Below are 24,313 nucleotides of genomic sequence, written 5' to 3'. Positions count from 1 at the left end.
TATTGTTAATATTATGAATAAAGCTTCTATGAACATTGAGCAATTTGAGCAAGTGTCTTTGTGGCATGGTGGAATGTCTTTGGGGTATATGCTCAGGAAATAAAAATTGTGAGTTTTGAGGAGACACTGATTTTCATTATTTTAATTCCAGAAATTTGTGAAAATAATTTCATTACTGTTAATAGCGGGAGAGATGGAGCTGCAGCACGGTGCGTTGCCTTTAGAAGTCTGATGCCCTTCCCTCAGTCTTTCAGGGACCTAAACGAGAGTTAAAACCAGATCTTTGGTTTTGAAGCCAAGAAGAATTTCAAAACAAGCCCGTTATAAAGCAGAGTTGGGGTTTATTAGATATATAGGGAAAGGGGCTTAGGAAAAGTTAAATGAGAACTTTGAGCATCTGTGTAGGCTTCTTGTAAACAGTCACAACTGTCTTAATGGCAAACATATGTATAATGCTGATGGCTCTCCAGATACATCTCACAGAATGTCTAAGAAAGCAATTTTTTTTCTCTCTCTCTTTGTTATATAAGAATAGAGGGTGGGTCTAGATGTGCTGTGGATAAGAAGATAGTTTGAGAGTCCCTGCTTACTTGAATCTATGGGCTATGTTCTCATTGTGTCCTTCACCCTTTTGACTCCTACAATCCATCTTCCTTCTCTTCTGTGGGGTTCCCCTGGCTCTGCCTAGTGTTTGGCTGTGGGTCTTTGCATCTTCTCCCATTAGTTTCTGGATGACTGCTCTCTGATGACAGTTATGCTAGGCACCGATCTATGAGTAAAGCAGAATATCATCAGGCACCATCTCATTGACTTTTCCCGTCATGTTTGTTTCTACCCTTGCCTCTGGATCCTGGTCATCCAGGCAGTGCCATGGGTTGCCTCTCCTGCTGTGGGTCATAATTTAGTCCAGTCACGGGCTGGCCATTCCCACAAGTTCTGGGCTACTGTTGCCCCAGCATGTCTTGTAGGCAGGACAGATTGCAGGTCTAGGGTTTTGTGGCTGGGTAGATGTCCCAGCCACACTGCTAGGAGCCTTGCCTGGTTGTAGAAGACAGCCAGCTCAGGCCACTACTAGGGGACTTTGTGAGGGTCACCTTCATAGATTCCATGGAGTTTCCATTGTACTGGGTTTCTACATCACCCCCAAGTGCCCCTGAATCCAGTCATCTCCTCCATACTCTCTTCCTCCACCTCTCCCATCTCCTGCCTCATCCCTCCTGTTCCTGTCCCCACCTGTCCTCAGTTCACCCATAAAGTGTACTCTATTTGCCCTTCCCAGGGACACCCATGCATCCCCCCCACCTTGAGCCCTTGTTATTTAGCCCCTCTGAATCTTCGCAGTGTGGCATGATTGTTATTTCTTTAACTGATAAACATGAGTAAATACCATGTTTGCCTTTCTGGGTCTGCGATACCTCACTCTGAATGATCTTTTCTAGGTCTTACACTTATCTCAGATTTCACGATGTCATTGTTTTTAGGATCTGAGTAATACTTCGTTGTGTCAAGGTACCATGGTTTCTTTATACATTCTTGAGGGACATCTAGGTTGTTTCCAGTTTCTGGCTATTATGAATAAAGTTGCTATGAACATAGTTGAGCATGTGTCCTTGTGGTACAATGAAGTGTCCTTTGGGTATATGTCCAAGACAGGCATAGCTGGATCATGAAATAGATCGATTCCCAATTTTCTGTTCACAGAAACTCAAACAAAAAACATGGACATGAGCTAGGTCCTCTGCATAGACCTTATGGTTGTGTAGCTACAAGTATCTGTGGGACTCCCAAGAATAGGAGTGCAGGTGTCTCTGTCTCTTTTGCCTTTTCTTAGGATATTTATCTCCTACTGGGTTGCCACATCCAGCTGTAATAGGAGGATTTGTGGCCAGTCTTATTGTATCTTGTTAGGTCATATTCAGTGGATATCCCTAAGAGGACTACTTTTCTTTTCCTTTCCTTTTCTTGTTTTGTTTTTGAAGGAAAATAGTGGAGGAACTGATCTGGGGGTAATGAGAGGTACAGGGAGAGAATGGGAGAAGTACAGGGAGGGGAATTTGTGGTCTGGATGTGTATGAGAGAATAAAAGTTTTTTAAAAAAGAATATAATTTGATAAGATTCAGGAACCCCTAGCTTAGCACAAAGAAGGATCCTCCTGATGCCCCTAGAAAGCTCGGTTTATACCTGGGAAGGAGCAAATGCTAGCCTTGAGCAAATGCTAGTTGTATTGGAATTCTTGACTCTCAGAGGCCAAAATGAGGGAATTTTCCCTTCCCTTGTCACCATTCTGTCCCTTCTCTTTCTATTCTGTGTCAGTTAGTACTCAAGAATTTAATGACAGTGGTAAATACATAGCTACAGTAATGATATGCATACACATGTATGCATGTATTACTCCTTGCATGAGGTATACATAAGACATATAATGAAAATTTTATATGGATACTGACATCTTATAATAAATGAAATAAAAAGGTCATAATTGGTGTCTAAAGTTTTACCAATTCTATTGATTTGCAGACATTAGTGTTAACCATTATTTAATATAGAAGCAAGAAAAAATTATTTGGACAGGTGTAATGATATGCCAGTCTTGTGCGTGAAGCTCTTACTCTACTATTTTGTTGACTCTTTGTCCATGTTTAAAAGCCTGAAAGAATTACAGGACATAAACATGTTTTTGTTATTTTTCTTATCTTTCTTAGAGTTCACATGGCACAGAAGATATGGTCATGGAGGTAAGTTTTAAATAACTTTGTTTTGTATAATGATGTTTGCTTTTTTTTTTCTTTAAGCTATGATTGCTTTAAAATTGAAGGCAAATTATTATTGTTGGGTACTTATGATCCTGTAAATATTTTTTTTTCTGAGATAATAAAACAACTTATTTGATTGTTGAAAGACATCACACACACACACACACACACACACACACACCAGGGTTTGGGCAGATGAAACTATTCAGTGTGATCTCCATTTGTCTTACATTCTTTGTAACAATGCAATGCTGTGAAATTTGAATCAGTGTGTTAAAGATGAGAACGTCTTAGCTTTTTTGCAAGCCTCCTGCTTGCTTCAAGAGAGAAATCTCAAGTAAGTGTATTTGGGACCTTCCGAGTCAGTGCAATCAGACAGTATAAAATTTCCTGTTTGAGATGAGTTGAATGTAACAGCCAATCCTGATGGTACAGTCCCCTATGATTACTGGTTTTGCTGAAGGAGAGGTGGTGTAGCAAGAAGACCAACTTGGATCTGCCTTTCTAGCTGGAACTCTCTGGCTGAGCTTTTGTTGTGTGTGTATGTGAGTGTGTGTGTGTGTTTTCATAAATTAGTCTTCTATGAGTTTCTGCTTTCAATATGTAAAAACAAACAAACAAACAAACAAAAAGCAGTGTTTCTTACTGCAAGAACTTCACAGAGAGCACAGCAGATGCAGCGGTCATTGTGACTGATGGACTCCGGTGACAGCTAATCTACTACAACCACTACAAAATGACAGGATAAAAAGCCAGGACGAAGTGCAGAGCACCCACTGTGACAACCAGCTTGCTACTACAAATGATGCCATTTGGACTGAGAAAGATTTCCACTTGTTGGTTTTAAGGACAGAAGTCCAAGAAATTCTTAGCCCACATTCAATCAAAGCCATTTTTTCTCCCACCCTGTGAGCTGGAAATCACTACATGCAGATTTTATAGAGATCACAGGCATAGCTGCCTATACTCCAGGAACCATATCATAAGTAGGGAATATGAAAAGATAAAAATTATTTACAAAATAAGTTTGATTCAGCGTGTGTTTAATGATAGAAGCTCTAGATAAGAAACCCTGAAGTATTTTAGCATTTAGAAGCGGCACAAATTCTAAATAAACAAGATGACTGATAAAAGTTTAAAAAAATAGAAAAAGCACTTGCCATTTTTATAGTATATTAGCAGGAATTTTATTAGAAAGTACTTTATTGTCAAATAAGCCATTGGAAACCCTGCTGCAGAATTAAGCATAATGGTTTATTTTTAATTGCAGTCAGGATTTATAATACTAAAAAAAATAAATAAATGCAGGCCTTTCTTCACACCGACATAGAAAACACCTCTAATTAAGTGACTAAGAACATAAATTTATTTTTTTTCACATCTCTAGAAAATAGAACCTAAACTCAAGGTGTTAGTGTAAACCGTGGTCCCTTGGAACCTGCAGAATCCTGCCTCTTTCAGTCTCTGGTAACCCCACATGCTCCTCTGATTGTGAAGGCATAATTCCAGGCTCTGCCTCCAGCTACTCATGACTTCTGACAGTGGCTCTTCACACAACCCTCCCTCGGAGTGTACCAAAGTAAGGTGATTCTCTGAGGAAAGACACAAGGCGTGCATATGTTTCCAACCTCAGTTGGATCCAATCCATAATCTCTAAGGACTCCCTCCCCTTATCTATGTTAAATTTACATTTGTGACTCTTCACTTCAGGCGGAGTGCTGAGACTTCCCGGAAAACACTGCCTTCCCATGCATGCCCATTTCCCCTCTCCTTAGTCATGCCACCTCTCTCCCCGTATCTCTGCAATGCATGTGCATTCTGACTTTCAGGTGTTGGATTTGATTCCCATTACATAGGGAGATTAGAAATGATGAGAAGACAGTTCCATGGGCTCCCTTCTCTAGTCTCTGTTCACCGTTCATATCTTCACCAGTGTACTCTGAGGCTATTTGGAGGACTCGCCACACCTGCTCTGCTCTTGTGCAGTAGACCTGTTACGTGGTTCGTTTAACCCATTGCCACAGAAAATGTCCCTTCTCTCTCCATTGTCAACGTCTCCCTCTTTATGGTTATCACTATCAACACTCATACATTCCATATTCTGGGCACTTATGACATATACATTTTATCCTATCATTTAGGAGGCAGGCGAATCTCTAAAGATAAGCCTGGTCTACATAGAGAATTCTAAGACACCTATGCCCACATAGAGGAAACCCTATCTTAACAAACAACAACAATAATGATGATGATGATGATGATGATGGATGATGCTGTCATTTTTTCAAACTCTATTCTTAATATCCCAAGTATTCCATCTTCTTGACAGCAGTATAACAACAAAAATGCTTTTGCCTGTGCTTGTTCTTCTCAATCCCTTGGTCAGTACAACAAGCTGCAACACCAGTAATCAACAGCTGCCTCTTTGCCACCTGGGATGTTCAAGTGGCTAATACACTCTCCAAGTTTCCCTGTAGTAGACAGCTGGGCTGTCACGGAGGGACAGAAGAGTGCTCTAAGTGAAGAAGGGCCTCTCTCTCTCTATTAAAAAAATCTATCTCTTTTTAAAACAAGGTAATCTTTCCCAGACTGCTCTGTAAGAAATGCCCTGGCTCGAGGTAGTCTGGGTCCTCTCCAGCTACAGCAGCCTCTATGCTTGCGGTGCAGTCAGATATGAAGCAGCCCCGGAACATTCCCAACCATGTCTAGAAGTTTAAGAAATGGCTTGGAGTTCAAAGGGGGATATAAAGACATGCTGGACACTCTGTGGATTAAGTCTACATAACTTGATCTGCTAATCCAATCCTACCAACCTTTAAAAGACTGGTTTTAAGCATACCTGTTGGGAGGAATTCTCAGCATAGCATCATTAGGGATGGTAAATAAACGCAAAATTACTTCCTACCCATCACCCTAAGCGATGGCGGTATCAGAGTACTTAAAACCCAAGTCCTAAACATCTTGATTCTCTCAGTGAAGAAAGGACCAATGCTATCTAGACGTTTGGGCTTAAGCAATGTAACTTTTGCCTCATGCAGATAGGTCACTGGATTTCAAGAGAGCTTGAACCATGCTCAGCTCCATAAGGAGGAGTATTGTAAATATGGTAAGAATGCTAATAATCGACTTTTCAAAATTGGATGCCATTGCTTTATTTCCTAATAGATCTTTCTTAGGCTCATCTGACCACATACTTATGCAAAATTCTGTTTAATAACAGATTGAGATGACACAGATATAAAAATGTCTAAAAATAATTCTCAAGCACAAACTGCAATCTCACTCTGAATTTCTGGAAATAAAACCAAATAGCAAGGTTACAGAGGGCTATCTCCACATAGGAAAATTATGAGGACCCTGTTTTAGCTCATGCCACTGACTGATGGTGTGCTGTCCATGAACATGAAAAGCCCACTCAAGGAGCAGCGGTAGCATTTGATTGTCTTTCATCTGCAAACTTTACTTCAGATATGCGTGTCATCTTTTTCTTTTTTTTATCAATATTCTTAGCCATATTTGATAAGGTAATCACTTCTTTCTATAGTAGAATTATTATAGCTACACTATATGTTGGAAAGTGAGAGTTTTATTAAAATGGGTTTGTATTAAGAATAAAACAGATTTTAAAATATGTTAATTAAATCTTCAGGTAAACTAACATGTTTCCTCCAACTTTGTGCCTCTCCCTCTCTCAATTCTATAAAACTCCCAAAACATCAAAAACTGTTATCTGCATCTTCCCACTGCTAGAGCAGCAAAAGACAGACACTCTTTCCTGGATGCTGAGTATAAAGCTGCCTTAATGGCTCCTATGCTGAGTCTCATGCTGTGCTCTCAGGAAGCTCTTCTTTCCCTAGGTCTGAGAACACCTATTGAATTAGGGGACCATTAAGTGGCCATATAGGGTGATGCGTTAGGTTGCTGCTGAGCACAGCAATGGAAGGCAGAGACTTGATGCAGTAATTGCTGTTCTTAAGGGCCAGTTTCAGTACCCAAATAACATGTTCAGAATCATTCTTAAGCCCCACAGGCTATCCAGTGTCTTCTTCAGGGTAGAAAATCCCGGAAATGTAAGCACCATGTGTTCATTCAACAGTGTAGACCTACCGTGGAAATGAGAAAATTGAAATACTTTAAATGTGATTTTTTTCCATGTGAAAATTAATTTAGCTTTGTTATTTTATTCTACTAAGATTCCATAAACTGTCTCTATACAAGTTAGAAGCTAATTGAGTATTGGAAAATGTACACACATGATTTGTACAAAATATTGCCATTGGGAAGAAAAAAATGCAATAAAAATATTTTTCTGTTTGACCTATAAAACTTTAACCACAATCTTTTTAATAGTTACATTCTCTTCCCATTATGTATATGTGTGTGTGTGTGTGTGTGTGTGTGTGTGTGTGTGTATGTGTGTGTGTTTGCTACGACATCACAAAATGTAAGGGCCTCATTACTGTTAGTAGGTGATTTTTTTTTAAGACAGAATCTTATAGGTTGATGTTAGAGAAAATAAAAACCGCTGTGCTACTTGAGTTAAACTGTCTATCAAAAGACAAGATCAGAGCCCCAACTGAACATCTCTTGTCAACAAAAGAAGCTTCTAGTACTGGGAATTAGTTACATCCAATCAAGCTGTTGGCCTAAGGAGCAACATTGGAACACCCAAACAATCCAGACTACTGCCAAAGCTATTAGTTATTCTCCACAAACTGACTCTAAAGTTCTTTTGGCTGAAGACAGCACCTACACAGCTCACTGGACACAGAGAAACAAAGACCAAACAACTACCACATAAGCCGGAGGCATGAACCTCGGTTTGCATCTGCCTAAGGCTTCCCAGTGACCTCAGGGAAGAGTTTCTCTGCTTTCTAGGGACATGACTCTCTACTAACTCCGTTCTAACATATGGCTCTTAGCTGTTGTTTGCAGTTCCTGCTAGGCTAGTGACATGTGGGCGACTCCCACCTCCTCAGCCATTTCTGTGGAGTCTTTTGTTTTTCCTCCAGAGAGGGTAGACTTGCAGGACAATTGCTTCCCAAACTGGGTACTGGTGGTGGGTTTCACACCGGTTCACCGACTCCATTCCATCCATGTAGGTATTGTTGCAAATGATGCTGGGTATGTGTCCCAATCACATGTTCAAGGAAGAAACAAATTAAAAAGAGGATAATCTTCCCAGAGCATTCAGGAATTTTATTTATTGCTTCGTCCCCATCTTCTAAAATCTTAAGCAACTCTACGTTCTAGACCATGAAGTAATTCTCTAGCAGCTTCTGGTGACTAAAAAATCCACCTGTCTCAAGCTCTGCCAGGGCTGTGAGACAAAAGGTTGCATCAAAAATCAAAGCAGGCATATTTAATTCCACAGCTCATGTAGGTGATGTATGGGATCACAGAAGGGAATTGTTTTAAGTGGGAAGGATGGGAGATAGCCTTTTGGAGGAGTTAACACGGTGGCTGGGGCGATGTCGTGAGTGTGTGTGTGTGTGTGTGTGTGTGTGTGTGTGTGTGTGTTGAGAGAGAGAGGCAGCAGCTGCATAGATAACCGACAAATAGTCCTTCAGGGAAACAATGAAAGACAGTCAGAAGAGAGGTGCTTTCAGTCCACCCAAACTTCCTTTGACTTACAAAGGGGCACACCATAAAATCATCTTGTTTTCGTTTCAGTGTCTGAGGAGGACAAAGGATTTGGACCCATTTTTGAAGAGCAACCAATCAATACTATCTATCCAGAAGAGTCGCTGGAAGGAAAAGTTTCACTCAACTGCCGGGCGCGAGCTAGCCCCTTTCCGGTTTACAAGTAATGCACCCCGCGGCTCTTTCTAGAATGGAGGGGTAGGGCTACAGAAAACAGGTGGCATCTGTGACCTCAGATCTGTGGAGAAACCTCTAAGACAAGTCTGTAAAGCCCATGAACAACAACCCAAATATTGGCATACACACTATGGAAACCACTAGCTGATACTTATGTATCATAGTAGCTTAGTATACTTAGACACATAGTATCTTAAATACAGCATGCATAGTTCTCTTAAATATGCGTAAGAATTTACTTATACAGAGATAATACAGGTAGATTTGGTATTATCTAATGGAGCTGATGCTTCAGAACATGTTATTTATAAGCATATTCATTAGAAGAGAAAATAATTTTGTATGCACTATCCTCGATCACTCAAAATTATGAGTGACTAATTATATTTCTATATTAACTATATTCAAAAGTTTGCATAGGCAATACCAAAAGGGGTTAGCCTTTTTTAATGATAAAAATTTCTGTCTCTGTCAACATAGACAGTTCCCAGCAGTGCTAGGATTGAACCCAAATGCTCATCCATGGGAGGTGGAGGCAAGAATTCTACCAATGAGCTCTATTCCCAGCACAAAACAAAACTGTCTTAAATACATCTGCCTTCTGAAGAATGCATTAGCCTCTTTTTCTATGTTCCTGGGTTACTTCTTTGTGCCATCATAAAAACTTTGCAAGAAATAAAAATGATGTTTGTGTGGGTGTATGTGTGTGTGTGTGTGCTACAGAGTTTATAAAATTGTAATAAAAATTTATTTAATCCAAGTCGAAGACTAAAAGTAAACTAAATACCAATGAATTTGCATTTTATTTATGAAATACTTTTCATCTGTGAGACAAAACAAGTAATTGATAGGAAAATGTGACCATACTGGACAATTATCACCTGATTGAAGACTGTCAAATAATGATTAATTTTTGATAGTAGGAATTCTTTCTAGTATAAAATAGCTTTCTATTATCATAAAAATTATTATAAGGATAAATATCTCCTCATCATTTAATTCTAATTGTATTCATCTTCTCTTGCCTCTGGCTATAATTACAAAATTACCTCTAAAGCAAAATATGGATTTAGGTATAAAATAGCCATCCTGAAATTATTTTTATGCCTTCAATTTTATGCATGGGAGCACAATATAAGTTATGAATAACATATTGTTCTAAAAATTGTTTGGTTGCTTTAATTGCTGTGATGGCCTCTGGCCATGGTCCTGGGCATGGGTTGGCATCAGTGACAGGCCGTGGAAGAGATTTGTCTACAGAAAATTTTATAGGAAAGGATGCTAAATATTAATTAGATACATTGCTTGACCATGTAAGTTAAGCACAGATGCTGGGCTAAAGCACAGGTGTGATGATTTCTTAAGAAGCGTCTAGACGATCTGACGATATCAAGCCTATTTCAGTGACATAGATTCTGTGACGCTGTCCTTGCCAACAGCCTCCAGACTGTCTTGGAGGCAACCAATCAGCAGGTGCTGTGCTCAGTGTGTCTAGGAACACAGCAGTATGAATAAAAGGTGCTCTGGAAAGCATGTCGCCAGCTCCACCCCACAGGATTTATCTAGCCCAAATCCTTAGCTTGAGCTGGCTTGACTGTCCATTTATTAGTGTAGGAAGCTGGGGGAGCCAAGCAGTTGTTCAATCCTGAGGGGCAGCTGCATCTGACCACAGTATAAAAGCTCAAAGGGGCAGAGGAGAGGAGAAAGACTTTTTTTTGATGGTAGAAAGGAATTCCTGATGTTTTCCAAATGTACTGAATTGCAGAACAAACCACAGGGCCCTCAGTAATCATGGACCTTGTCCTTCATGCAGTAGCTTTATAACTATAACGTGTTTTCTGGTGATGGATTATTCATAACCTCCTGAGAGGTTAGAGGTACAACGAAGAATTTTAAAGGAGGTGGGAATCCCGACATTTGAAGTTGCTTGACTGATCACTTCAAGCCACTTGCTCTGATTTCAGCAGAGCCAGTCTTGCCCTTGGCACGTAGAACATAGATCAAACATAGTGTTCTGTTCTTGCTTTTGAAATTAGCTCCTACCTCATAAAGATTATAATGTGAAAATGTCCTAAGCTGATTTATAAACACATTCTGAGGTAATGCAGTTTTGCCATTATCCTCACCTGTATAGATATGTATTTGTCATCCAGAAAGTAGCCCCAGCTGCCCTCCTGAACTTTATGGTCAGGATTCTTGTCTAATGTCAGATGGGGCACTGGTCTAAGAGATGGGCTCTGCCACAGCACAGTATAATTGTGAAATGATTTGTTCCTGTCATCTCAAATGAAAACTCTTCTACCAACGTTCTTCTCACCAACTCACTCAGAAAAGGCAGACTTCTATTGCCTTCACAGAGTGGCATTATCAGCCACAATATTTCTCCTTGACACCATTACAGATCGGAGTTTACGATGAGAGGAAATGCCCTCAACAAAGTTGCCCCTAAGTAATGTTGAGAGGCACCCCTGAGCAGAAAATCCGGACTGAAGAAAATCTGCTTTTACTGGTTTATTTGTGACTTGGGTTTGTGACTGGAAGGAATAATTTTAAACTATATGACCTCCCCCTAGTGGTAAATGTGTGTTAATTGCCGAGCAGACAGCCTGCCTCCTTTCGTTTTATTGGAAAATTGCTGTGCTATTTAGCCAAGTATTGATAATTTATGGTTTAATTTTGCTAGAGACGTGTTTTTAATATTTTAGGGAATGTATCCAGATGTATGTGAAATTACCTAGCAAAATATGGCTATCAAATATGCTCATGTAGAAACACTGAAATCAATCTCTGGAATAAAACACTATAATATATTTTTCTTTCAGGATACCTCATTTAAGATGAGAAAATATGTTGGGAGTTACCACTTACATTTTGATACCTTAGCTAAGTTATTACTCATGTTTCCAAATACTCAGAAATATAGATAATTTTAAAAATGCCAGGGTGTGGTGGCACAAGCCTTTAATCCCAACATTCTGGGAGTTCAAGGCCAGCCTGGTCTACAAAGAGAGTCCAGGATGGCCAAGGCTACACAAAGAAAAAGGAAGAAAGGAAGGGAGGAAGGAAGGAAAGAAAGAAAATAATAGAAGAGAATACTGAGTCACGTTCACATAGAGTTATACGTAAATTAGTTCAGATTGATGTTAGCCTAATAGAGTTCCCAGGTTCATGACCTTTTGAGTAACATTAATGTCTGTGTTTCAAGGTGGAGAATGAATAATGGGGATGTCGACCTGACAAATGACCGATACAGTATGGTAGGAGGAAACCTTGTCATCAACAACCCTGACAAACAGAAGGATGCTGGGATCTACTACTGCTTAGCATCAAATAACTATGGGATGGTCAGAAGTACTGAGGCAACCCTGAGCTTTGGGTGTAAGTGATCATGACTCTTTTAAAAGGGTGTGTTTATTGGCGTAAAATGAAATTACATGTGTTTTTATTACTGATTAAGGTCTATATAAATTGGGGTTTTAATTGTGTGATGATTGAATCCCTCAGCTTTTCTCTTCCATTAAAATTACTTCTCCTGGAGAGATGGTTCGGAGGTTAAGTGTGCGGACTATGCTTCCAGAAGTGCACCCATGTTGAGGGGCTCAGGAACACTTATGACTCCAGCTCCATGGAATCCAATGCCCTCTTTTGGCTTCCTTGGGTAGAAAGCATATAGACACACACACATACACACACCACACACACAGAACAAATACCACACATATACATTACACACAAGCACACAAGCAAATACATGCACACACACGTACTCACTCCTATTCATACATATAAGTAAAATTTTAAAAAATCTCGTCCTTATGAATATGGGCCCTCACATCTTCTCATTCCAACCAAAGTAGTGATACGGTGTGGTTTATTAACAATGTCATGTCACCTTCTCCTTTACAAGTGACAGGTCGTTGTTGGAGGAACAAGTGAAACACTCGTGAAACTTTTCAATTAAAATACAGTAATTCTGTGTGACCATAAAGACATATCAGTAAACACAACCCTGAGAGTTCAGCAAAGAACAAAAAACAAAAAGCAAAACAAACTAAAAACAGACTACTGATGAGAATGTGCCATGGAAGAAAGGTATTGTACAGGAGAGTGGGCTTTTAAGGCCAGTGTAGGCAGAGTACTGCGTTTGCTCTAGAGATAAGGTAAAAGAAATCGAGACTACGTTCTGAAGGATCCTGAACGGTCCTGTGCAATCTGACATCAGCGAGGTGATGCTAGTGAAGGTCAGGGAAGGTCCCTGTGGGGACAGAATTAGTTATTAAAAAATGATCTGTTATATAAAGAGTGCTGTGAGCCTCTGCTTAGCTCTGCCATCCCTGAAAACATCTGGCTCTTCTGCATTTAATTTATCTAGGCTGGAATCAATGAAACTATATTTTAGTCGATTATTTTAAACCGTTTGAATTAAGACATTTTTCTTCATTCATTAAGAAACATTTCAATTTTCGTTTCAACGTTAAGACATTTTCCATAATGGAAAACATTTTAAAAAAACACTTGCTAAAATAAAAGAGTTTGTTCTAAAGGACAGCTCTACACTGAGAGGGGAGCTGGGTGTGGTAATTAATCTCCAGTTTGTGATTTTATGTGATGATCTCTATCTTTGCTAAATACATTACTTACGAACACTATGTTTGAAAAGAAAAAAAAAAAAGTGATCACTAGAAAGGGTGAAATAGGTTGAGAAACAGGAATACTGAAGAAGTGTGGCAAAGAGAGTTGTAGATAAAACATATCAACCTGAAATAAAATTTCACTATACTTCTTTTCACTAAACTGAATTTTTTTTTTCAAAGAAAGGCAAATTAAAAAGCAAAATACTGCTGTCACTGCAATAGAATGGGAGCTAGGACAAGGGCTTTAAAGATGAAACAAAACATTTTGTTTCTTTACTACAACCAGAGATTAAGGGAAGTTTGCAGGTGAGGCTGGGGAAGGCATTCAGGTACCATTAACAGGTCAGATTCGGAGATGTGGCTGTGAGCCTTCCTCTGGAAAAAATAGAACAGGGAGAGCGCATGGGTTCCAGAGGTGGACAGCGTGTTAAGGGGAGTCAGTGGAGGTATTACAGTTTGGGAGGTGGATCACAAACGAAGAGAGAGGTAGAGAGGAACCAGAACCACTATCAGTAAAACAAATGAAGAACCGAAGTACTTCAGGTGCAAGAAATCAAGCAAAAGGTGGAGTTTTAAACACAAAACAGGGGGAAATGAGTTTAGAAAAGAAATAAGCATAATGTAAGAAACCAAGAGATTGATCACTGTCCCAATACCCAACCAGGGTCCTTTCCCTGCGTATCTGAGAACCCACCGCACGGGAAGGGATGCGTCCCTGTGTTTCCTTGCTCGCTTTTGAAGCTCTCTGGCTTTGCCTGATCTCACTGCACTGCTGAAAGATCACACTTAACAGATATCTCTTTCTCCAGAATGAACATTTCCCTTTTCTCTTTTGAAATCAGATCTCGACCCCTTTTCTCCCGAAGAGCGTCCAGAAGTGAAAGTGAAGGAGGGGAAGGGCATGGTGCTTCTCTGTGATCCTCCCTACCACTTCCCAGGTAAATGGGCTTCTCAGACAAGTGGGGCACGAAGCGAGCACATCCGCGTGTTCTAGCAACGATAGTACACTGATGATTACGTAATTCATCTAGCAATCACGGCCCATCATTAATTTAATGTGACTCCTTATTTGCTTCTGTTATGTGAGCTTTCACTGAGAAGAGCAGCAACCGCTCACCACCGATAAGATGAACCAAAGAGTTTATCTGGGGTTACTTACAAGAGCATGCGGGAGGAGTTATTTTTCATAAGCATAGGCAATTTAAGAACTGCTACACCACTGAAGAAAATGGCTCTCGTCCAGCAGGCACTAGCTTTCTGTAATATAATGTCAGGGTGGAACTGAATTGAGCCCGTCTTCCAGAACACAATACCAACTTCAGTCAGAGATCATGCAGGTAAACACAGCAGAGTTCAGAGGGACAAGGCTAAGTCGTGTGCGGAGGACAGGATTAATTCACAACAGTGTCAATTTGTGCTTATCACCTACAAGTGGCTGTAGACACTTTTCTTTCTTGGCTCCTTGGTCACTTGGCCCTAATCCCAAGGGTTTCTGGTCATTTCAGTTTATAAACATGAGTATGTTGGACTGTGGCCTCGTTAAAGTTCCTGTCGCGTAAGAGCAATTATGGTAGATTTGCAGAAATTATGTTAAACATTTGGAGATAGAATTGTACTAAAGAATGATGTATGACCAATCAATTTTTTTTAATTTAGCATCTGTAATATACTGTGAATTATAACTAAGCACTAGAAAGGGATAAGGATGTGATAAATTATTAATGTCTGTACAGTCACTGATCTCTGAGAATAATCATACGCTTCAGAAAAGAGACAAAATTAAAAATCATCTGTTAAAAATTCAACTTAGAATATATATCTCTTCTATCTGATACGGTTAAAATAAAGGTTAGCATACTATATATTCATAGTCTTGATCTGTTTTATTTATCCCCTCACAATAAAATAAAGACGTTATGCCCTTTATATATTAAATGTGACATACCCTTAGGATATGAGACAGAACATGCTGTTATAAGCAGTCTTGTGTGGAGTGCACGACTTACATATATGTAAATGTTTACATATATGTCATTTTATATGCACATATGAAAATGATATTTGCAGCTCTAGTTGTTTTTAAAATACTGGTAATTTTCTCTGTACTGAAAGAGAGAGAATTAATTAATAAATATGGAAAGTGGCCAATATTTACAATGCTATAACAGCCTTTGATGACAGAATAGGCTTTTGCTGGGGGAACTGCTGAAACCACGAGTCCTCTCCAAGGTATTTCCACCAACAAGGCAATGGCTTCCCAGTGACCCCCTTTGCCTATTTAACACTGTATGAGCTATTGATTAAGAAAACCTCTTGTGAGCACCTTATCCTCCATAGACACTGTGTAATCCCCAGGACACAGCAGTGGAGCAGATTGAGAAAGGCTGCTAGCCCTCAGAGACCTTCTGCTGGGACACACAGACAACAAATGAGAGCAGCACTTAAAAGATACACAGTATTGGAGAAGAAAAGGAAGAGGCCAGGGTAGGGGATAATTTAGATCTTAGAAAGGGCCTTGCTAAGAAGCAAATTATGGCTAGGACAGTAAAGAAGTGAAGGTGTGAACGGTATAAGCATTTGGGAGGGCATTGCAGGCAGGTGAGGCAACAAGAAAATAGGACCATGGATGGAAAGGAAACCAGAGTAGCTGCAGCATAGGGGTTGAGGCTGGCAAGACAAAGTGGAATAGGAGTTCTAGGAGCTGTGCTGCAGAGGACTTTATCATGCATGCTTGGCAACCCTGAGCTTTTACTTTCAGTGAGATTGACGCTTAGAGTGTTGAGCAGATGAGCCCTAAGACATGAACGGTTACTGCTTTGGGAAGGGCTCGTGGCAGTAGCTCTTAACCTGTGGATAAAGAGCCCCCCAGGAAGGCTGAACAACCTTTTCACAGTATCGGTAGCATATCCGATATCCTGCACGTCAGATATTTACATTAAGATTCATAACAGTAGCAAAATTACAGTTACAAAGTTGCAGCGAAAATCACTTTATGGTTATGGGTCACCATAGTAGGAAAAAACTGTATTAAAGAGTCACAGCATTAGGAAGGTTGAGAACCACGGGGCTAGAAAAAGGTAGAATTGAAAGCAGGGATGAGTTAGGCAGCATTACAGTAGCAGATGCACCAGATACAGAAGTCAAGGATCATGAGAGGTATATGCTTCATAAATCGAACGTATTAAATTCTGAGTTTAATTCAAGGGACCTTTTAGTTAAGTTATAGACATAGTTTGAAGAAGGAAACAAGAGGAGTCTGGCTAACTTTACAAGGTGGACAGCAGCTTAATACCATTCCACTAAGCATCTTTCTCTTCAACCTGAGAAAGATGATTCCACGGGAGAAACCGTTAAATGCGCCTAAGAAATGCCATTAACAATGTAAAACCTGCAAATCTCTCCATCTCTATCAGCATATGATTAGCTCCATGGTAGCTTTGACCACTCACCTTACATACGTCCCTCAATCAGTACATATCTGCTCTATGCTATCAAGCTCCCATCATCCTTGATGCATGTAAGTGAATGCTCTCTGTTTGCCTCTTAGAACTTCAATGAATTGGGAACGTAAAGGCATTTGCTGCAGTGCTCTGGCTTTGTCTGAGTGTTATTTATAGACCTACTTGTGCCTGTCAAGCTGTATTTCTGCAGTGATGATCTGAGAACGAGTGTTCACTGTGTCAACTAAATAATCTCTGCTTTAAAATGTACGGTTGATGTATTATCTTCCATGCTAACTTCCTTGTAGACCTTCTTAGGAGATTCACATTTAACAGTGGCATCTAAAGTGCTAAGATGGATATATAAGCCCAGTAGATTATTATTAAAGTCAATAAAATATAACTAACTATGATCAACATATTGTGCCCATTCTTACTATTTAGTACATCTTATTACACCAAATGGTTGTAATTCTCTCTTCCCTCTCCTTCCCTCCCTCACACATGGGCGTGCACACAGTGGAATTATCCAAAAGGCAATAAGGCAACATCTCATATGTCATAGTCCAGTTTTTCTGAATTGGGAGCTCTGTTGCTCTTCTTAAAGAAAAATTTTGACCCAAACTAGGCTCTTTTTTTTTTTTAAGAGTAATCAAAGGGTCCATTTCAGTACTGATGTGTCTTCAGCTTGATACTAATGTTTAACATGCAGCTGATTATATGGTACCTAGCACAGAGACAATATTCAATAAATAGCTGAGGAATGGAAAAATTAAAGAAGAAAAATTAAACAAAGTAATTCTTTAAATGTATTGCATATAGGGTCTTTGTTTCATAAAGAGATAAATTGGTTAGGTTTCATTTTAATATGTTGCAACAAATAATTTCTTGTTGTAAATGTGACCTTTGATCACCAACACTCTTGTCAATGAGAGTATATTCTCTTGTTTTTTATTCAAGTATTTTTTTCCTCAGTATAACCACGCAATTTGATTTATTACTACTCAAAAACTCCCAGATACGTTTTTGTTTAGACAGAAGGGAAAATAAAAGCTCCCTCCCCATTTGAAGGGTGGGTACTATTTACAAGATGATTAATAATAGGCATGTGTATGGATTTAAAATTAAATAAACAAGCAGGCGAGTTGGATATGATCACGAGTTCATCTTGACAGACTAGATATGTGATTAGCACAGGAACAGGCAAGAACATGAGAGCCAGGTAAGAAGTATGCACGAGGTCAGAGTGGGTAGTTGTGACTTTCTCTCTAAGCATGCTTAATGCCATTTACCACATCAAAGCAGTGACAAGAAGCCAAGGAGATGAGACTGGTAATATAAATTGGGTTCTGTCACGGCTAATTTTCCCCACAATATGAAAACATAAGAAGTTTTCAAATTACTGCTCTCGGGCACATTCGTGGTTTTCAGTGTTCTTCTAGAAGAAAGCTGCCTACATTATCTCACACAGTGTGCTAAGCGATGTGGCTCAAAGTAACGTCATAAAATGCTAAACATGCTACAATTGTCGGTATAAAACTTGCTCTTTGTATGTATGGTCCTGGGGCAGTTCAAAGGCTTCTGCATTTACCAGTAAGCAACATTCCTTAAATAGGTGCTGGCATTTAACACTTGCTGAAAAATTAATCCATGACAATCTATTACTTAATTTAGTCTACAGTGCCAGGAGAAAAAACACAGTCTTTTATATTTAAGGGTGATTGATTTTATCTTCTGCAAATGGCCAGGAAACACATAAAAAAAAGAAGATTGCATGATTGGGAGAAAGGAGATTGGGCATAGCTTCTAATCTCCAGAATGGCCTAGTCCTGAAGTCTGAGAGACAGCTGCAGTTACTAAGCTAGGTGAATGCACCCATCAGTAGGCCAAGGCTACTAATCAGTATAGAGTAATTGTGCCATGGGTCTCACGAGGGCAAAGGCCGCTTCTGTCTAATTTAGTGGAACATGGGAGATACTCTGTACAAAGCAAAGCAATCAGAGGATGTGCATGTAATGACTTAGATAGTGTTCTATGGTCCAACACTTGTGTTTATACAAACATCAGCATAATGACTTAGAAGGCTACGTTTCTTTAAACATTCAAATATCTCAATTTGTTATTCTTTACCCATCATGGAAATAGTGCAATGAAAGCAATGCTTTGGATGAAATTTTTGCTTTTGTGGGCTAACACAGCCATATTGTTCTGCATGCATTTCGTGGGTGGTGTCTTTAAATCATTCTATGATTTAAAAATTCCTTTTAATGGAAGAAAATGCACACACTTTTTTTTCATTTTTTAACTTTTATTAATTACACTTTATTCATTTTGTACCCCCCATAAGCCCCTGCCTCCTCCTCTCCCGGTCCCATCCTCCCCCACTTTCTGCATGCATGCCCCTCCCCAAGTCCACTGATAGGGGAGGTCCTCCTCTCCTTCTTTCTGATCTTAGTCTATCAGTTTTCATCAGAAGTGGCTGCATTGTCATCCTTTCTTGAACTTTTATCCATTTTTGTAACTAAGTGTTAAAAAAAATCATTGAAAAAATATTGATTGTCATTTTTTTTGAGAGTAGAAAAAAATCACTTACAAATAAGTGAGAGTGGACATCTTCATCACTCTACCATAAGCATCATTCCCTTCTGAAGATGATACCATTTACCAAATCCCAAGATGACATCATTTCAGCAATTTCAGTAACCACTTAAAGACTTTACCCAAATTTGTCTATTTTATAACTGTATACTGTATAAACTTTATAGCTATAAAAACTTTAACCCGAAGTCAAAATACAGATTCAAATAATTCTGTCAAAGCCAGCCTAAAGTAGCTGATTAAAATAAGTCCACCATGCATGGATAGAAATATCTAGAAAGTTGCCTGTTAACCGTCGCCTAGAGTGAGTGTCTCATTATGTTTTCCTTTCCTTTTGAACATATTTATCTACAGCACCCCAAATGTTCCACAAATTCTGCTATCTGAGAAATACGAAAACAAACTATCACAGCCATCCTGACTGGCATTTTTAAAACAAAATTTATTCATTTATTCATTTTGCATCCCAAACAAAACCCTCTCCCTCCTCTCCTCCTGGTGTCACCCTCCCATCCTCTTTCTCCTCTCCCACCCCCTTCTCCTCAGAAAAGGAGAGTCCCTCCATCCCTACAAACCCATCCTGGTCCATCAAGCCATCTCAGTACTGAGTACATACTCCTTAGTTGAGGGAGGACAGGGAAATCAGCCCAGCTATGGGAACATGATCCAAAAGCAGGCAACCCAGCCCTTTTGACTAGCTTTTTTGATGTTGCAGAATGCTAGGGAAAGTACGTAGCTGATCTAAATGCAACGCTGGAGTTTTCTTTGTATGTCTATAGAATCCTTATAGTGTGGGATTTGTGTCATGTTTCCTTGTCAGTAGTCTGTACTCTCTTCAGTTACCCATGCAAACTAATAATTTATTTTGATGCATTCATCCTTCAAAACAACTGGATGGGGGAGCTGGAGAGATGGCTCGGTGGTTAAGAGCACTGGCCGCTCTTCCAGGGGTCCTAAGTTCAATCCCCAGCAACCACATGATGGCTCACAACCATCTAAATGAGATCTGATATCCTTTTCTGGCATGCAGGTTTACATGCAGATAAAACATTCATATTAATTAATTAATTGATTGATTAAATTCATATTAATGAATTAATTGTTTTTAATTAATTAAAAAAAACAACTGGATGGTATAAAACACTGTCCACCATAGGTAAAATTTTACTGAAGATGATTTAGAAAGATTTTCATCTATAAATATATATTGGCTATACTGTTTATTCTTGACTATTTGTTAAATGACTACTGGAGAGATATCCACTAAAACAAATATAGAAAAATCGAAGCCAATCAGCAAATTAGGAAGAAAGTTCCTCCCCCCTTTGCCTGATATATTTATTAGATTGATTAAGATGGGAGCCTACCACAGAGAGCCTCTGAAAGACTCTACCCAGCAAGGTATCAAAACAGAGGCTGAGACTCATAGCCAAACTTAGGGGGGAAGTACAGGGACTCTTATGAAAGAAGTGGGAGATAGAAAGACCTGGAGGGGACAGGAGCTCCACAAGGACAGCAACAGAACCAAAAAATATGGGCACAGGGTTCTTTTCTGAAACTGATACTTCAAACAAGTGAATAAACTGTAATCAATAAAAAATAAATTAATTAAAAAATAAAATTAATTACACATAATATATTTTTATAATGTCCTTTCTGCTTTCCCAGCTCTACCCAGATTCTCTCCACCTCCTAGCCATTCAGCTTCATGATCTCTCTGTCTCTGTCTCTCCCTCATAACAAACAAACAAAACAAAACAAGAAATAACCCCTCAGAAAAAGACAAAAAGTACAAAAACAAATTAAAAGGTCTGCACGCACACACACATGCATACACACACACTCACACGCATATACATACACACACGAGGAGGGGGAGAGAAAGACGAGAGAGGAGAACATGTTGTCCATTTTAAGTGTGTCAACTACTCCTGGGCATGGGGCCTACCCTAGAGGGTGGTTCATGTACCAAGTAGCTTTAACACCCGCTAGAGGAAAAAAAAATCCATTTGTAGCAAGTGTCAATTGCAAATACCTTCCTGGTTAGGGCTCCAACTTTGTCTCCAGTTCTCCTTCTCACTTCTTGGAACCTCTCCTGGTCTGAACCTATCTGTGCAGGTTCTGTGCATCCATCTTAGTTCCTGTGAGTTCATGAGTGTATTAGCCTTGGTCTGTCTAGAAGATGGTGTTTCTCTGGAGACATCCACCGCCTCTGTCTCTTACAACCTTTCTGCCTCCTCATCCCCATAGGTTCCTGAGCCGTGAGGGAAGGGGTTTGATAAAGATATCCCTTGTAGGGCTTGTGCTCCAAAGTTCCTCACTATCTGCAGAATTGTCCATTATGGGACTTGGTATCAGTTATTACCTGCTGCAAGAAGAAACTCCTCTGATGAGTGTCGAGTGATGGATTGATCTAGGTGTGTAGCAGAAAATCCTTAGGAATAATTTGTTGCTATGTTCCTTTAGCACGACATTAGTGGTATGTTGTCTTAGTTAGGATTTCTATTGCTGGGATGAAGCATTGTGACCAAAAAGCACAGTTGCCTGCTCCTTGATCACTTCTACCTGGTGGGGTGACCTAGCCAGCCCACAGAGGTAGAGGATCCAGGCAGCCCTCATAGTCCCTATGGGACCTCATAGTCTAGTGTCAGACAGTAGGGAAGGAGAACTTTCCCTATCAGTGGACTAGGGGAGAGGAATAGGGGAGGAACAGAGAGGGAGGATGGGACCAGGAGGAGATGGCAGCAGGGGGCTACAACTAGGATACAAAGTGAATAAATTATAAAAAAATAATCATATATATATATATATATATATATATATCCTTTTTAAAAAATTCAAGTTGGAGAGAAAAGTGTTTATTTGGCATTGAAGGAAGTCAGGACAGGAACTCAAATGGCAGGATCTTTGTGAGGCTGAGGAGGAATGCTTTTTATTGCTTTGCTTCCCATGGCTTTCTTACTCTGCCTTCCTATAGAACCCAGGACCGCATGCTCAGAGATGGCCCCACCCACAATGGAATGTGCTCTCCCCCATCAATCACTAACTAATAACATGCCCACAGGTTTGCCTGTAGTGTGATCCTATGAGAGCATTTTTTTCAATTGAGGCTCCCTCATTTCCAATGACCTTAGCTAATGCCAAGTTGACATAAAACTAGCCAAAAGATATGTTTCCCGCTAGGTGCATGACATAGCTACTCTTGGGTTTCTGGCCATTTTACCAGTGTTAAGTAGGGGTTTTATATCACAGAGTAGATCTCAAATCTAATTTAAAAAATGGTTGGTTACTTCCATAACATTTGCGCCAATATATCTTTCAGATAGGACTCTGTAGGTTGCAGGGTTTGTAGCTAGGTGAAGTGGTGATTACTTCTCTTCTCCAGTAGCTTGTAAAGTGCCTTGTAGTACCTTGAAAGCTAGTAGTAAGTAGGTCATTGCTGTCAAATTGTGGAGGTAGCAAATAGCCTTGTCAATAGCCTATTGTGTTTGTGAGGTTCTCTGAGGCCCCTTTGGTAAATGATTCAGCGAGATGTAATCCATTGCTGGTAATGGAGGTTTTACTCAGTGGTTCAGGATGTCTAGATGGGGCATTGTCTCCTCCATTATGATTCCTTTAAATGTCTTTCGTAGATGTGCATAAATTAGGAAGCTTCTGGAGTAGTGGGTTTCCAAAAGACCTTTACTGTTAGTTTTCCTTCCCTGCATTCCCTCCTTTACCCTACATTCTTATTCCCCATTCTTTAAATCCCCCTAGTTTCTCCTGTGTCTCTTTATAATATACAGTTTATTTCTCTTTCCTAGGAGTATCCCTTCCTGCCCCTTGGCCCCTTTCAACTACATCATCTCTACAGTTATTCAGACTAAAACAAACATATCTAATCCTTAATAGCCAACATCCATAAAATATGCAATATTTGGGTTTTGAGGGTGTTGCATACTTCACTCAGGATGATTACTTCTAGCTCCATTCATTTACATGCAAAACTCATAATTTTATTTTCTATTATGTAAGTTACCTTTTCTTTTCCTATTTATCAGTTGATGGACATCTAGGTTCTTTCTAATTTATGGATATTATAAACTAACAGCAATGAACATGGATAAGTGTATCTATAGAATGAGGTATATGCCCAAGAGTGGTATAGCTGCATCTTATGGCAGATATGTTTTCAGATTTTTGAAGAAACTCCACACTGATTCACATAGTGATTGCACAGTCTAACACTTCCAATAGCAATGAACAAGTATTCCCCTTTCCCCACATCATCCTGTGTGTGCTGTCATTCTTTTTTAATTGATCTTGATCATTTTCACTAGGGGAAGACTTCCCAAAGAACTTTTAACTTGCATATCTCTGATTCCCAAAAAAGTTGAACATTTTTTACTTTATTTTTTGAGAATTCTATGCTTAGTTCTATTTGCAGTTTTAAATGGATTATTTGTTTTGTGTTTTTGTTGTTGTTCCTTATATTTTTAAGATAGTAAACCTCTATCAGATGTATAATTTTTTCCTGGTCTGTAGGCTGCCACTTTGCTCAAATGGTTGTGTCCTTTGCTGTAGAGAGAATTTTATGCTTCATAATATCTTATATTCATTATCGATCTAAATGTCTGTGCTATGTGTTCTGTTCAGAAATTCATTTAAGCATCTGGAGTTGAATTTTGTACAAGGTGACAGATATGGATCTATTTTCATTGTTCTATATGCAGCCATCTGGTTTGACTAGTACTAATTATTAAGTATATTGTCTTTTTCTAGTGTATATTTTTGGTTTCTTTGTAAAAATCTATATGTCTAGAAGTGTGTAGAATTATTTCTGGCTCTTAAATCCAGTTCAGTTGATCAGTGTATGTGTTTTTATGCTGGTTTTGTTGCTGTAATTCTGGAGTACAACTTGAAATCTGAGATGATGATCCCTCCCTCAGCATTTCTTTTATTACCCAGTATTATTTTTGCACTGGGATCTAGGTGAGCACGTTTTAAGTAATTCTTGAACTAGAGGTCTGCTTTTGTCTTTGTTGGCTGGACATTCTGTACTAGCTGGTGGTTGAACACTATTTGTCC

The 24,313-nt window shown here is 39.3% G+C and overlaps 1 protein-coding gene across 3 annotated transcripts in view; it reads left to right on the top strand.

The window, feature by feature from the left end:
* The window catches only part of Cntn1 (contactin 1), a 301,145-nt gene that overhangs the window by 165,668 nt on the left and 111,164 nt on the right, over positions 1-24,313 (top strand). For all 3 annotated transcript variants that reach the window (XM_055626902.1, XM_055626903.1, XM_055626904.1), the window contains exons 3-6: positions 2,704-2,736; positions 8,428-8,560; positions 11,780-11,952; positions 14,051-14,146. In XM_055626902.1, the coding sequence (XP_055482877.1) occupies positions 2,704-2,736; positions 8,428-8,560; positions 11,780-11,952; positions 14,051-14,146 (435 nt within the window). The remainder of the gene's footprint in view (positions 1-2,703; positions 2,737-8,427; positions 8,561-11,779; positions 11,953-14,050; positions 14,147-24,313) is intronic.

The sequence above is a fragment of the Psammomys obesus genome, unplaced genomic scaffold (genome assembly GCF_907164565.1).
Source record: "Psammomys obesus unplaced genomic scaffold, mPsaObe1.curated_primary_1811, whole genome shotgun sequence".
Taxonomy (NCBI): Eukaryota; Metazoa; Chordata; class Mammalia; order Rodentia; family Muridae; genus Psammomys; species Psammomys obesus.
Note: the sequence above shows the minus strand (reverse complement) of the source record. Positions and strands in the feature narration are given on the sequence as shown.